The following is a 15569-nucleotide window of genomic DNA, read 5'->3' as shown; positions in this document are numbered from 1 at the left end:
GCAGTCGCTTTGGGACCAAAGGAGGCATTTTTCCTCAAAACGATTTGAAGTAGTATACAAAAAAAGCCTCACACGGAGACGGGGGCCTTGCTTTTTTCGCTAGTTGTGTTTGAACTGCTTTGCTCGGCTCCTCTCTCCGTGCAAGCTAAGCTAAGCTAAAGGTGGCTAAAGCCCCAAAACAAGCCGCCCCGCGCCGCCGGCGCAGAGCTGCCCTCTCCCCCCGTAAACCCGTAGCGCTCGAGCGGTGGCCGGTCGGTCGTTTTTTAGTTTTACCTTGACTAGCAGGGCCTTCGTCCTGGCGAGGCCATCTTCACGAAGCCTCTGAAACCCGAACAGCGAGCTGCAGCGAAAAAAGAAATGGAAAAGAGAAAAGGAACAAACTGTCAGTTAACCATTTTAAAAAACTAAGGTTTTTCCCCCCTACGTTCCTCGACAACGCGTCTACAAACGTCGACGCGCCGAGCATAGAGAGAGAGAGGGGGAAGAAAGCTTAGTTTTAACCGTTGAAAAATGTTGCGTCAGGGAGCGTTGTTAAAAAAATACGAGTATAGTGGGGAATTGGGGGGTGGGGGGCGCCGTGCCGTGCCGACCTGTCCACGCCGACCAGAGCGTCCCTCTCCTGGGCTGTCAGCGTCGGGAAGTCCTCCTGCTCGGGTGGCTCGCTGCTCGCTTTTCCCCCCGCCGCCATTTTCTTTTCCTCATCACCAGCGGCCGCGACGGCGGCGGCGGAGGCAGCGCGAGCCGAGCGCGAGACGCTCCGAGCGGCGGCGATGATGATGGAGGCGGAGGAGGCGGCGGCAGAGACGGCAGCAGCAGCACCACCACCAGCACCACCACCGCGAGATTGCATGGAAATCAACCTTGGGCCGGGCTGCGAGGAGCGTAGATAGAACTCACTCCCCCGGCAGCGAAATAATTATTTCAACCAAAAAGCTGTTAAAATGTCCGTGATTAAAAAAGAAAAAAAGAAAAGAAAAAACTGATGAGAAAGTTTAAAAGAAGAAAAAAGAAGAACTAGAGATGACACAGTCCTTTTTTATACCCGATGCGGTTCCTATCGGTGTTGAAGTACAACAATCCCCCCCGTTTTCTCTATTGCAAGACGGGGACAGGAGCGCGAGCGCAGCGGCTCTCTTCTCAAAACGTCACATTTTCTCGACCGCCGCGTTGTTTTGTCGTTGATGGTGTCTCTGGTTTAAAAAATAAAATAAAAATAAAAAACGAGGCGAAGAAGTAATAATCCGGAATGGAAATTCTGTATGATCTTTTTTTTCCCCTGGACCATGTAAATCCTTTGCAGCAGCCACGGAGCTAAAGTTGTTAGAATTGTGTCACCCGAGCGAACCCACGCGCCGCCGTAACCACGCCCTCCCCGTGCATCTTCGGCCAATGAGAGCGGCCGCGTGCCACCATATGACTGTCTTTGCTGTATGTTTATTCCCATACATTACATTCACATAATAATATTCAATCTGTGAATTCCCCTACAGTATAATTTCATGTTGTATTCGACTCTGTTTATTCCCATATAGTAGTCTATCAATAAGGCATATATTTAACAACAATACAATATGTTTATTCCCTTACAGTAGCCTACATTTATACATTCATATTATATTCAAATATCCATACATGCATTCATATTATAGGCCCATGTGCAACTCTGTTTATTCCCATAGTAGGCCTACATACATTAAAATTAGCCTATATTCAATGCTGCTTTGTTTATTCCCATATTGTATACACAATATACAGTATAGGCCTACATAGCTATGTCAACTCTACTATATTCAGTATGTTAAGGATACTTGTTTTCCCTTCATATATTGTATATTTGTCTAGCCTAGCACAGCTATCCACCCATGTTAACACAAGGGAGGAATGTATACTGCAGTTAGTTAGCCTGCATTAGTATATAGTCTGGCTATGCCAGGCTAATATTTGTCTGTCATTAAATGTTTCAATTAATTGAGTAGTACTAGTCCTAAAAAAGGACCACTATATCTATGGATATATTGTGCTTTCTTGGGTTTAAAATCCTCTCTTTACAGACCTTGTGTTGAACTGCTTGTCCTGCTTGTCTTTGCAAACTGTAAATAAAGTAGTCAATCAATCAAAAATGCTTAGAAATAGTAGGCTAGTCTATGATGTAAACCAAGAACCAGTCTAAACTGTATTATAAGCCTATTACAAAAAAATGCAGAATCCTTTTGCAAAGATACTCAATTAACATTTTCTGAAGGATTGTTATAACACACACACACACACGCACACGCACACACACACACACACACACACACACACACACCATGCATTTTCAATTTGCTAGATCTATTGTGTGTGCGTGTGTGTGTGTGTGTGTGTGTGTGTGTGTGTGTGTGTGTGTGTGTGTGTGTGTGTGTGTGCGTGTGCGTGTGCGTGTGTGTGTGTGTGTGTGTGTGTGTGTGTGTGTGTGTGTGTGTGTGTGTGTGTGTGTGTGTGTGTGTGTGTGTGCGTGACTGTGCGTGTGTGCAGTCTCAAAACAAAAATGTATACGGTATATTGTTTTGTTTAATTGTTTTTCTCTTTACATAGCTATGCATTATATCATAGTATTATGTTTTTACTATTTTATTGTATTGTATTTTATTATTTCTTATTTTTTTAGATCAAAGCGTTGAGTGACGTGGCTGAGCGTCACGCACAGTGGGCGGGGTCCAGTATTGTCAACATCCTGGTGACATAAGAGGCAGTTGATCCAAAATGGCGTCTGCGGACCACAGAGAAGGTGAGTGACAACAAACCATTCGTAACGGTCTTTATCCAACGTTCTCGTGTCAAGGACCCCCACGTTGATCATCATTTGTCGGCGGACCCCCCATTTTGACAGATTTGGTACCAGGGACCCCCATAAGAGTCGATTTCCCCAGATTTCTTCGAAAACAGCCGATCTCCAAGCTCACAACGCGTCGAGATGCGACGCGTTGTGAGCTTGTAGATCGGCTGTTTTCGAACAGACGAAACGTAAAATAGGGCTCAAGTGTTTTTAAACTCTTCCTCGTTTTACTAGGGACCCCATGGCGACCCCCCGGACCTCACTTTATGATAACACTAAATTTAAAGACAAGTTGCGTATACTAATGTCGGAAGAATATTTTTTTGTTATCCATTTAGCCTAGCTTTGTGTTTTCGATTCATTGGAGCGTGTGTTTTAAACGTGCACCCTGCCCGGCGGGGCGGTGGCCTTGTTTGAGGTGGGGGAAGGGGAGGTGTGTGTGTGTGTGTGTGTGTGTGTGTGTGTGTGTGTGTGTGTGTGTGTGTGTGTGTGTGTGTGTGTGTGTGTGTGTGTGTGTGTGTGTGTGTGTGTGTGTGTGTGTGTGGCACTAAAGTTGGCAGACCTATACAGTTTACAGATTTAGTGTACTGTTTCTGAAAATATATCTTTTTTGGGCAGGGAGAGAAATGTTGTGTGTGATAGATAGATAGATTGATACAAAATAGGCTGGGACTTTTAACTGATTAATTTCAATTAATTAATTACAGAAAAAATAACACAATTACAATAATCTACGCATTTTATTTGTGCTTAGTTTTTGCACCACAGAACCTTTCTCACTGGACGACTTTCAGGCATACTGTGCATGGAACCTTTGTCGGACTTATGCGACCTGTGATATGCACAGTTATTCAGCCCTCTATGGCTGAATAATTTGTAATGTGTCTGCCTGTCTGTAAAATATAAGTAATATACCTGTATTTGTGATTTTTGAGCGGTGGAAGCCGCTCCTGTGATTGGCTTTATGTCCGTGGCTACGTGGGTGGGTGGCCGGCGGGCTGGGTCTGTAGCCTGGCAATATATCTGGCAATACCTCTCCTGACCACACACACACACACACACACACACACACACACACACACACACACACACGACACAGCAAGGGGTCAATCAGTCAGGGGTCATTGAGGTAATTTTTTTTTTTTTTGTATCCTCCTCCACACGACAGGTCAGGACGACCCAGAGAGTGAAGATGAGGTCTACGAGGTGGTGGATTTGACAGAATACGCTCGCAGACACCAGTGGTGGAGCCGAGTGTTTGGGAACAACTCGGGCCCCATTGCCGAGAAGTACTCTGTGGCCACACAGATCATGATGGGAGGGGTCACTGGATGGTAGGGTCCACATCAGCACTCTGTGTCGTCAGGCAGAAACCTTGTATCTCCATGCTTCTTTTTTTTAGGACAGGGCTTTAAGGTTAACCCATTAATGGACAACATTAATGGTCTTCACTAATGCTCATTATAATAATATGGTACCATTTTTGTCTACTCTGTATCTCAGAACACTGCCTACCAGTGACATTATTGATGGGGAATCCAAGCTAATAGAAACGGCAGGGTTTCTATTCCTGGAAAATGATTATGCTATTATGGAAGCCATTGTTCTCTCCTTAATAAAAGTCGAAATAAAGAATTTGAAAACTAGTTTGGGGGAGAAAAAAAGATGTCACTGCAGGCAGGTTCCTGGAGTTTCTGCAGCCCTCCTAAGAGACACAGATGGAGTAAGGACATTTTGTTTACCATTGCTATCATGAGCAAAAGGGGCGAAGCACTTCAGACCAGAAGTACTAGAAGACATTCCAGTATTCTAAATCCTAACCGTTTTTTGGCGCTCAAACCTTTTCATGTCAATGACCCCCAAAACGATATATATTTGGCTATGGATGCTTTCCCAGTTTTAATGGGTTGAATAGCATCGAATTGTTTCTGTCGTCTTGGATGAAAGAGTGGAACCTACCTCTCTGTCCCTTCCAGGTGTGCTGGTTACCTCTTCCAGAGAGTCGGGAAGATAGCTGCTACAGCCGTGGGTGGAGGATTCCTCTTGTTACAGGTAAGAATGTCTAGTCTAAAGGCTGACTCATACTCATATAGGGAGGGAGGGAGGGAGGGAGGGAGGGACGGACGGACGGACGGACGGTCATTTATTGAAGTGACCAGTAAGACTCCCTAATCGGAAGATAAGCAAAATTGTGACATGACATGACATGACGGACAGAGGGACAGAGGGAGGGAGGGACGGACGGACGGACGGACGGACGGACGGACGGACGGACGGACACTGACTGACTGACTGACTGACTGACTGACTGACTGACTGACGGACAGCCGGTGGAGCTTTTCATAGTAACTTGCGAATTATGCCATTCACATCATCTTGTGGTTTTGTCGTCCCACCACAGATAGCCAATCACAGCGGGTACGTGCAGGTGGACTGGAAGAAAGTGGAGAAAGACGTGAACAAAGCCAAGAAGCACCTGAAAAAGAAGGCCAACAAAGCAGCGCCTGAAATCAACTCGTTCATTGAGGAGGTAAAGGTACCTGGAGGAGAGCTTTTTCTTTTATCTATTCCTTCTGAAGCCATTTAGGCCTGAACGCAAATCTGTGTCACTCCAGATTTGAACCACTTTGGCACTTTAACCATTATTTTATGCTTTAACTATTAAAAAATAGCGGATATGCAAGCTCAGCGCTGCACCTAGTGCCGTGCTGCGAGCTTGTAGATAAGATATTTTTGAATGCTATCAATTTGTCACTTGTATTCACAAAATGGAATGGTGTAGTAGCTGAGATACTGAGCTAGGAGATACTGACCTACCGACGGAGCTCAGTAGCTGCGCTGTATAAGGTATAGTTATTGACCATGATGGAGGCGCGCCGTCTCATGCAGACTTGAGCCACATGAGACACCACCGTGCGAGCTAAAGTGAGCGAGTAAACCAGGGGGCCAGAATTGTAAATCATCAACAAAAAATGTGAAAATATTTTCACAATATCAAAAAGTCAAACTAAATGTAATGCCTAAACTCCTACAATTCCAAGTGCTTGTCAGGCATGGGGGTCCCTGGTTCAAATATGCTTATTTTGGGGGGCAGCCTGAAAGGGTAGTTTTCTGCACTTGGGTGTAGAAACATGCTGCACAATGCACCAGTGCCTCCCTCTAGTGTACAATTTGAAATACTACACCCGCTAGTAGTTGAGTCATCTCCATTCGCATTGCAGGACTTTAGCAGGCTCGCTGATGCAAAGTAACTTAAGCCGATACCAAAAATAGCAGATCTGCAAGCACGCAATGTTAACATATCACGTGTGCTTGTAGATCTGCTGTTTTTGGTGTCAGACACTGTTGTACGACAGTGTAGACAGTGGTTCTCAGACATTTTTAGACCAGCACCCCTTTTTGTGGCGAACAGAACACGTTTTAGTGCAATGTCAAAGTTGCAATAAGACATATAAAACATAAAGCATGATTAGGAAAATGTATTAGGAAATGCATCTACAACTCTGTGATTCCTGCCGATTGTCTTTCCAAATGTAACCCATATTTATTCGTACATTCACACCATTCACCGTAAATATTTTAGTTTTTGGTATATAGACTGTACTTTTAACCACATAACCTATATGGTTGGTCGGAGTCCCTCATGGTTCTATAGTATACTAGTGTCTGTTCTGTTACTGTGGGGAAGGATTTCGCTGAAAATGTATGGCCGCCCCTAGTAGGCCGGCTGCCCCTTTATATTTGAACAGGGGAACCCCCAAAATAACATTTATTGAACTGGGGACCTCCCACCCTGACAAACACTTGTGAATTGTAGTTGAGGCACTACATTTAGTTTGACTCGGTTCCACAGATAAATATTGTGAAAACATAATTTCATTTTTGTGCAAGTATTGGGTAGTACATTTCCGATGAAACCACTGCCGTAGATGACTTTTCTATTACTTAAGTTTGTTTTGATTATTGCCTTATTTCTTTAATTTAGTTAGTTTAGATAAAAATGGGTGATGTTACTAGGTTTTCAATATAATGGGTCCCGGGACCCACAGGTGGTCATTCAAATGGGTACCAGAAAAGTTGTATGAGTCCTCAATATAAGGTTTACGCGCGCAAAATGGCGTCGGACGTCAAGGAATCAAAACATTTACGTTTCTATCGCCTGTTTAAGACTTTCTACTTGGATTTTATTTGTGTTAACGTAGGGTAAAGTAGGATGCTTTCACCCATGAACAATGGTGGTGTATGTGGACATTTTTTTTCTTTTACCGCAACGCGGTAAATTATTTTAACATGGACTCCAATGGAGGCGCATCCCCGGGACCCCAGGACCATGACATGAATGAGTCCCTGGGTGACTTGAATGAGTTTTTGATTCAGGATGTGCACGTAATGACATCACTGACTTCCATGTTTTGACACTTCCCAGGCGACAGACTTCATAAAGCGGAACATCGTGGTCTCCAGTGGCTTTTGTGGGGGCTTCCTACTCGGCCTGGCCTCATGAGGGCGCTGTCCGTCGCCATCAACCCCCCCGAAGACCACCATAAGTTATCCTTCATACTGTGAATCCTCTCACTACACTCATAGGACACACTGTCATTGTTATTCCATTGTTTACCTCACTACCCCCAAAACAATGTGTGTGGAATCCATTTGAATACTGCGTTTTTTGGAATTAAACATTTTGAGCATGGTTTGTTGTAACAGTGCTACGATGATGTGACTTTGTTGCTCCGTTGACCATTCTGTTATTTTGCGATTCTGGTCCCTGGTCCAAGGCGTGTGTTTAAAGCGGGGAGGACTTTGGAATTGGATTTTTAGTTTTTATGGAACCGGTGCTGAAGAACTGGAGTGCTTGGATTGTAATTGGGGAACACTCTCCCGCTGAGAGATGTTACAATGTAGAAATGTGCCAAGGCTGGTGAAAATGTCACCATGACGTCACCAAGCCATGTTCCACTCTTGTACGTTAAGTTTTTCCAAGCTTGTTCTGCTAATCTGACCCCTCCCAAGAGAGTGAGTAGACAAAAATGGTGCCATTTTCTAATGAGCATTAGCAAGGACCTTGGGTGACGTGACGTGATCCTTTTTTAAATCACTACATAAAATACACCAAAAGGGACACTAAATAAATCAACAATAACTACAAATGGTAGCAGGGTGGAATTTGGGATTGGTACCAGTTGGGCCAATCCTGGAGTGAGGTTTATGAATGTGTGAGTGTTCTACCAGCCAAAGAAGCAGTTTAGCCAACGGCTCACCAGTATTTGAACCTTCTAACTGCTGTGGCTGGCCGTTTGTCCACGGAATGACAGTTTTACATTACAGTGTAATACTAACGCATGTCGTCACTGTCGGGTGGAAGTCAAAACCATAACTTTTCAGGAAATGAGGGGTGAAAAAACGACAACGCTGTAGTACAACTAAGTATGGTGTACAGATATGGGGGAGAAAACGTTTTGGAGATACAAGGTTTCTGGCCAACAATCACGACACAAACACAACAGCCCTCAACTCGGTGCGGCATGTAGCTTAAAATGTTAAACTGTGGATTGATTGATTGATTGATTGATTGATTTGTTTGTTCGTCCGGCCCTCCAAATCCTCACATGCTCTTTATTTACCGGACGAGCATCTTTTGCACCCTGACATCGCCCCGCCCTCTCACAAGCTACTCGCCAAAGGTGATGCCAGTCCTGTCGTCAAGGGCAGTGATTCTCAAAACGCTTTTCATTTCAACTACCCCTCAGTTTGCGATCCATTAGGCCACGGACCCCGTATAACTCTGAAAGTGTACAAATGGAACCAATCGGACCAGCATTACCAATCATTTAGCTGGGGACCCCTGTGGAACCCCTCAAGGACCCCGGGAGGTACCAGGGCAACCGCTTGTCAAGGGGAACGGGCCGTGGTTCTTGTCATTGTACAGTCAGCAGTGTTGCTGTAGCAGCAAGACATTGCTGCTGCATTTGTTTATTATATTGGATACATATAGGTCTAATACAGATTATACGAGATCAATAAGTTGAGTTGCTTATCGGTTAGATCGTTTTGCCTTTCTCTTAACTGTGCAATAGTTCTCAGATATACGCCGTCTGTTTTTTTTGTTACCTCTGTAGCCTACTGCACAAAGTTTTTTTTTTTTTCTTTTTTTTTTCAGTTTGTTTAGTGTCTTACTGTATTGAGCTTTTTCTCTTATTTTACATTGTTTCTTTTAGTGGTATTGTTTTACTTTTTTTTTAAATAACGTCTTGATTTGTTTTGTTCACTCAATTTTGAAATAAAGCTGCCTGATTTGGTTTTGACTAACTGACTGCATTAGTTTGAATTCATTTGTGATTTCATTCTGCACAAGTCACAATATATATTTGGATATATATATTTTTGTTTGAACAAAATATTAAATGGCTATATTCTGGTGGTAGGCCTCCTAGAGTGTTCACTGTTCAGTAACAGGAGTCTCTTTATTAAACAGAATACATTTTCAGGTCGGGGCGGGGATACCAATTTCTATCCAATCAGAAGGGAGAACTCGGCAAGAATTGAAAGTGACGACAATAAGAAATGATTAGACACGATTGCAACTGGTACACTAAAATGTAGCTGATGAGTGGGTAGGCTATTCTATTCTGAATGGCTTTTTATTATTATTATTGTATTATTATTATTATAAATACTCCACTGCAAATACCTCAAAACATACAGTACTTTAAATGTACTTACAGTAGTTAATTTACACCACTGCTACTGCACTTCGTTTTTAAATCTATAAATGAACGTGTAAATTATTTAAATCTTGAAATATAGGTCTAAATATTTTGTTTAAATGTAGTTAAGAAAATTGAATTTTTACTTGAGTCATGGCCCATAAAAATTGGTACATTTCTTTATCATTTCATTATTTTGTGCGTGCGTTGGTTTCATCATGACCACAACCACGCTCCTCCCTGTTACTATGGAAACTACTGAACTCTTCCAGTTTCACTCTCTCACTGTTGGGGAGGGGGGTCTATCTCACTTTGTTGCTTTATTCATATTTATTGATTTACTTTATGTTTTATATTTTATGTTTTGCTGCCTTTTAATCCAGATTGTCCACAGACAGTCCTGTATTTATGTACAGAAGGCCTACTTTTGACTGAGTGTGAGAGCCAAATGTCAAAGTGTAGCAGAATTTGACAAATGAACTGTGACAAGAGACATACCGATGTGTGTCTCTGTGTGTGTGTGTGTGTGTGTGTGTGTGTGTGTGTGTGTGTGTGTGCGCGCGCGCGTGTTTGTGCGTGCGCGCGTGTGTTGTGTGTGTACATGCTGCGATGACCACATCATCAGCCAATCGGTTCCATCGATATCTCCTCCAATGGGAAGGCTGTGTGAGGGAACTGCATGCAGGGTTCTGCCACAGGAGCACAGCACAGCACCCTCTGGTGGCACTCTGGTGTCATTCAGTGGTGTAAGAAAGTACATTTACTCATACTGTATTCAATTGATTGAAGATTTCATTAGAGGTTTGCAGGCCTTGACATTAAGGGTTGCCCACCTGCCCCTGGCAGGTAAATAAGACTTTCTGGCAGGTAGAGTTTGCTTTCAAGTTGCCCCACCGGGCACTTTTTGAGAGGGGATGCAACCATCTATAAACACAACACAAGCGCTCTGTCTTCTAGTCTGTGGAGTATAAACCAGATAGTTAAAAAAGTGTTAAATTGAAGGTAATTATTACATTTTTACCCATGATTTTATAATGGATACTTGAGTAAAAGTAATGTTGACCTTTGGGCATGCAGAACATGACCTCATTGACCTGTACTTGCCAAGTGCCTCTGAGTCCTTTGTGTCAACCCCTATTTGCATAGGAAAAGGTACAGGACAGTACAGATCACTGGTACAAGGTCAACTAAAAGGATAAAAACCACAAGAAAGCTTTTGGCTTGTTTAAATTGGGGTACCTTTTGCAACTCATACAACATTAGGCCTAAATGACAGACAAATAGAACACAGTACTATGCAGAAAATATCATCATAAGAAAACTAAACAAAAAATGGTACTTACACATTTTACAGTAATGGTCAGGGGGAAGTAAGGATTTTTTTTTACCAGTTTCGAGTTGCAGCCACCTGAAAGTGACTTTTCAGGGTGGTTTTAAAGGAGGGGAGGGAGAGGGCTCGGACGGGGCGGACAGGGAGGGTGATTGATCGGGAGCTATTTGTCACTGCACATACTCCTACAGTATTTAAGGCCAAAAGTTTTGATCATTTATCAAAAACAGTGTAAGTGAAAAAATTCAAATTGAAGTGGAAAAATAAGAATTGAACCTGAAAAGTCTGGAATTTTGATCTTGAACTTTACAAATGATTTGGAGTCAGAATACAAAACTGAAAAGCTAGGTTTCCCTGTGGCTTGAGTGACAACAAATGACGTTACTATAGTCAGTGCAAAATGTGATGGTTGTGGCTTCTGTCTGTGGTTGGTATATACCAACAGGCCCTGGGACAAATCCGACCAATAGAAGTTTATCATGTTCTTTTCATGTGCACACCTGACCAATCAGAGAACGTGATCAAATAGCTGTCTGAATTCAACGCTGAGGCAGATGTTTGCCAATCATGGGAAATCAGTAGTGGTGATCTAACCCCCCAATCCAACCCTTGATGCTGAGTGCCAAGCAGGGAGGCATTGGGTCCCATTTTTAAACAGTCTTTGTTATAGCCCGATGGGGCGGACACTCTTACCACAAGGCAATGAGCTGGTTCGTTCACATCCACCTTCTGAGCGAGCTTGATGACACTTGACACAGGGGTCAGGCCTTTTCTTCTGTAAAGGTATTTTGGACACTGTCATGGGCCAAAATATCTGAAGTATTCTCCTAGGCTAAGACATCTTGTCTGAAACACGTCCAGCTTGTGACAGATAGCCTGTGCCACTTTCCACGTCCTCTCTTACCTACTCAGTAATATCCATGACCATAGTGTTAATTAAACTCAGAAAGGTACACATGGAATCAAACATGCTCCATTGTTGTATCTCAGAGTTAAATGAACACTATGAATGTTACTATGTGTAGAGCAGGCCTGGAATGTTATCATTTTAGAGCCAAACATACTTGGTCCATTTTCTTTAGGGCAAAAAGGCCAAATGTCCAAACAAAAAGTCCACATAAATAACTAGAAGCAGTGCTCTTCCGAGCACAGGTCTCCACCAGGCCACACAAATCGGCCTTATAGCGCCACCATGAGGCTGATTTAAAAAATGTGGGGCAGAGGTTCTGAATTAGCATCCAGGGAGTGTGTGTGCTCAGTTTGGCAGCGATCGGGCCAACGGCGCCGGAGATTAGCTGGTAACAACCAGGCCACACAAATCGGCCTGTTATAGCGCCACCATGAGGCTGATTTGAAAAATGTGGGGCAGAGGTTCTAGATTGGCATCCAGGGAGTGTGTGTGCTCAGTTTGGCAGCGATCGGGCCAACGGTGACTGAGATTAGCTGTTCACAAACTGCGAGGACGCACGCACGGACGCACGGACGCACGGACGCACGGACGGACGCACGGAGGGGAAAACATACTCTCCCTCAGCCTTCGGCTGGTGGAGACAATGAAGCTATATCGTCAGTGCAGCCGATGCTGCTGCACCAGGGCCCAGATGTGCAGGAGCCCATGAATGAAGGAAGAAGAAGAAAGAAAGAAAAAAGCGTGGAGCAGATGCAAAGGCAGTTGAGAAAATTGCAGTTGAAAAGGCAATTGAGGCCTTGCTGAAAAAAAAAACAGCTGCACTGTGGCCTTGGGGCAGTGCTCCTCGAACATTATCACGTAAAGGACCCCCCAGATTGTCAACTATTTGCCTCAAAGGTCTGTAACTCTGAGAGCGTACAAATGTGCTGTGGCGTAACGTAACTAAGTACAATTTAGATAATAACTTCAGTCGTGTATAATTATTTGACCATTTGAAATAAACAATCTACAAACTGTTTGCGACACAATGTGTCGCAAACTCGCAATGCTATTTTCAAACAAGTATTTTACATTTTGAAATTGAAATGGGACATTATTTTACTTTTTACTCACCAGGTACTATAGGTAATATACATTTTGATGATATTTTTGTGCTTTTACTCATGTGCATTTTGAATACAGGACTTCTACTTGTAAGAGCATGTCTAAATTGCAGTATTAATACCTTTACACTAGTAAGACGCCTCAGGGTGACGTGCGACCTCGCCCCATCTGGCCAGTGCTGTATATTGGACCATTTACCCATATATGGAGACCCCTGCTACCCATATATGGAGATCCATGTACTGTATAGTGTATACGGTACATCCATTTTATGCCCATACATGGAGATCCCTGTCTGAACCAGCCACACAGATGGGCTGTCTTCCTCCATAAGATGGCCAAGAATCGGCCTTGCCCTTTAGGGCGAGGTTGCATGTCACCCTGAGGCGTCTTACTAGTTAACATATATTAATCACTTCAGCCATTTCGTCCTTTTGAAAATAACCGATCTACACAGCTATTTTCTTATTTATATTTTACTTTACTTCTTTAAAGGACTAGTTCACCCCCATTCTTTTCCACTATTTATTACTCACTTGAGTTCAATAATATTCTTTTGAATTTGTTGCATTCCTAAGACAATAATTTTATTACAATAAATGTAGCCTACCCCCATTGATTCTGATCCCAAATCAATGAGAGTAAATTTACTATAATCACAATTCTTGCTTAAAAATGCGACAAAACTCAAGTCTCCATGGCATGGGAAAAAATATAGGAAAAAAAGGGAAAAAAATAACATTTTGGGGGTGAAGTACTCCATTAAGTAGGCCTATATTTTGCTACCATTTTGTACTTTTCAATTCCAGACTTTTACTTGTTACAGAGCATTTCTATATTTCAGTATTGATAGTTTAACTTATGTACACAAATGTGAGTAGGCCTACTTTCTCCACCACTGATTAAAATGCATGAAGGGTGTGTTGTGGAGCATTCACCACCTCTAGGGGGAGTCAATAACACATATTGGTAAGAGGTACTTCACCCCCCACCCCCACCTCTATCTGTGAGAAGAGCGCACCTGTCGTTGCACCTGGCTGCACAGGCACATGTCTAAGGGCCTTTTAATCAAAGCTAATGGAATCCTAATTTATTACACTACTGGTTTGTTTCCTGTATATTCAGGTATTATTGGCTAATATAATATACTGTAAGAAAGACTCACTAATGATGAGCACCGACGTTTTGACTGAACTGTCTTTTTCAGGCATATGATATGGCACGTAATTTCATTATGATTATTATTTGCAGGTAGGTATGGATTTATTTATGGATTAATGCAGGCCTATTTATCTTTTACATCTATTTGCAGGGATGGATGTTTATTATGATGATTATTATGATCATTATAATTATGTAATAATTTATTTTCTATTCATAATTTTAATTTATCTGCAGGGATTATCCTATCCTTTTTTTAAAACATTTCTATTCGTTTATAAATACAAATGCAATTTGCAGGAACTCTATGGGATGGATGAACGATGAGAAGAGGGAAAAGGCTGACGTAAGGTGATGAAGGGTCTGATGGCCGGGGCCGGGTGCCCATGCGCAGGACGGGACACACTGGATGATGATGGTGATGATGATGATGATGCCAGCGGATTAAGAAGGAAACTGCCGACGCACGGAGCCGCCGAGGCCGCCATGTTGGCTCGGGAGCCGCGTTGAAAAGCACATCAGCGGCGGGGCTCCGGAGCCGCCATTGAGGCTCCAGGGCGAGCCAGTTTCACTCCACTGGGAGGAGGGAGGGAGGAGCCAGGAGGAGCGCGAGCGGAGCGACACAGGAGGAGCAGCAGCATCGGAGGAGGAGAACAGAAAACGAAGCGGAGACCGAGCCGAAGCTGCCCGCCGTGTGGAAACTGGAAAATACAACGCGACATGATGGAATAATAACCATTAACACATGCATTATCTTCAACATGGAGGCCAAAACGCGTCTAGGAGCGTCGGGAAGCTGAGGCGGGAAGCACGAGCGGCGCGCAGGGGGGATTTATAAGCCATATATATCTGTGTGATACGCTGGGCGTGCACGCACGCGCGCGCGCGACACACACACACACACACACACACACACACACACACACACACACACACACACACACACACAGAAGAAGCGAAATAACGGTGCAAGGAGAAGCCCCACAGCCCCGGTTACACCGACCATTTTGCAGCCTTGACGGCAGGGCGAGCATCGGGGGGCAGAGCGGCGTCAGTTGCGTCCTCCGCTCCACGCCCCGCGGCCGACCGGGCGCTCTATGCTGCTCGCTGCCGCTCCTCCGCCCGTGTTAACGGGAGCGTTTAGCCGCTAGCCGGAGCGGGGCTAGCAACTTATACCCACACCGAAAACAGGAGACGGAGGGAGGAGGAGAAGGTGGGGCCGAGGAGGAGGGAGGAGGAGAGGAGCGTGTCTAGCTCCCCGCTGTTTGAAGCTCGCTCCTGGGGTCCGGGCGGGCGGCTTGCCGGGTTCCCCCTTATAGATGAGGAAGGGACCGTGGAATTCGAGTACCTTGGGAGCGGTATTAGTCATTCCAACTGGTGCCATTGTATATCCGAGCAACAAGGAGGGTGGGGGGGCCACAGATTAGGCCCCTCGGCCAGAAGAAGGGATTAATCTCCCCCCTGTGTGGGTGTTTGTGTGGTTGAGCAGCAGCGCCAGCATCATCATCATCATCAGTGTCGTCTGGCCCCATCATCAGCACC

The 15569-nt window shown here is 44.1% G+C and overlaps 2 protein-coding genes across 5 annotated transcripts in view; one reads left to right on the top strand and one right to left on the bottom strand.

Moving 5' to 3' along the window:
* The window catches only part of LOC308280475 (lysine-specific demethylase 6A-like), a 59369-nt gene extending 58455 nt beyond the window's left edge, over positions 1 to 914 (bottom strand). For all 3 annotated transcript variants that reach the window (XM_080720749.1, XM_080720751.1, XM_080720750.1), the window contains exons 1-2: positions 591 to 914; positions 274 to 340 (exon numbers count right to left, since the gene is read on the bottom strand). In XM_080720749.1, the coding sequence (XP_080576875.1) occupies positions 274 to 340; positions 591 to 850 (327 nt within the window). In that variant the 5' untranslated portion in view covers positions 851 to 914. The remainder of the gene's footprint in view (positions 1 to 273; positions 341 to 590) is intronic.
* A 373-nt stretch (positions 915 to 1287) lies between these two features.
* LOC308280476 (FUN14 domain-containing protein 1) lies at positions 1288 to 9125 on the top strand. 2 transcript variants are annotated; one of them, XM_080720753.1, is made up of 6 exons: positions 1288 to 1428; positions 2648 to 2767; positions 3984 to 4149; positions 4792 to 4867; positions 5217 to 5345; positions 7242 to 9125. In XM_080720753.1, the coding sequence occupies exons 2-6, from the start codon at positions 2743 to 2745 to the stop codon at positions 7317 to 7319; spliced, it is 474 nt and encodes a 157-aa protein (XP_080576879.1). In that variant the 5' UTR covers positions 1288 to 1428; positions 2648 to 2742; the 3' UTR covers positions 7320 to 9125. The 2 variants fall into 2 exon arrangements, with proteins under 2 accessions (XP_080576879.1, XP_080576878.1); XM_080720752.1 differs by having other exon boundaries at positions 5217 to 5351.
* Positions 9126 to 15569: the final 6444 nt, after the last annotated feature.

This window comes from Nannobrachium achirus (genome assembly GCF_963921795.1).
Source record: "Nannobrachium achirus genome assembly, chromosome: 24".
Classification (NCBI taxonomy): domain Eukaryota; kingdom Metazoa; phylum Chordata; class Actinopteri; order Myctophiformes; family Myctophidae; genus Nannobrachium; species Nannobrachium achirus.
This window is presented reverse-complemented; position numbering and strand designations above follow the sequence as displayed.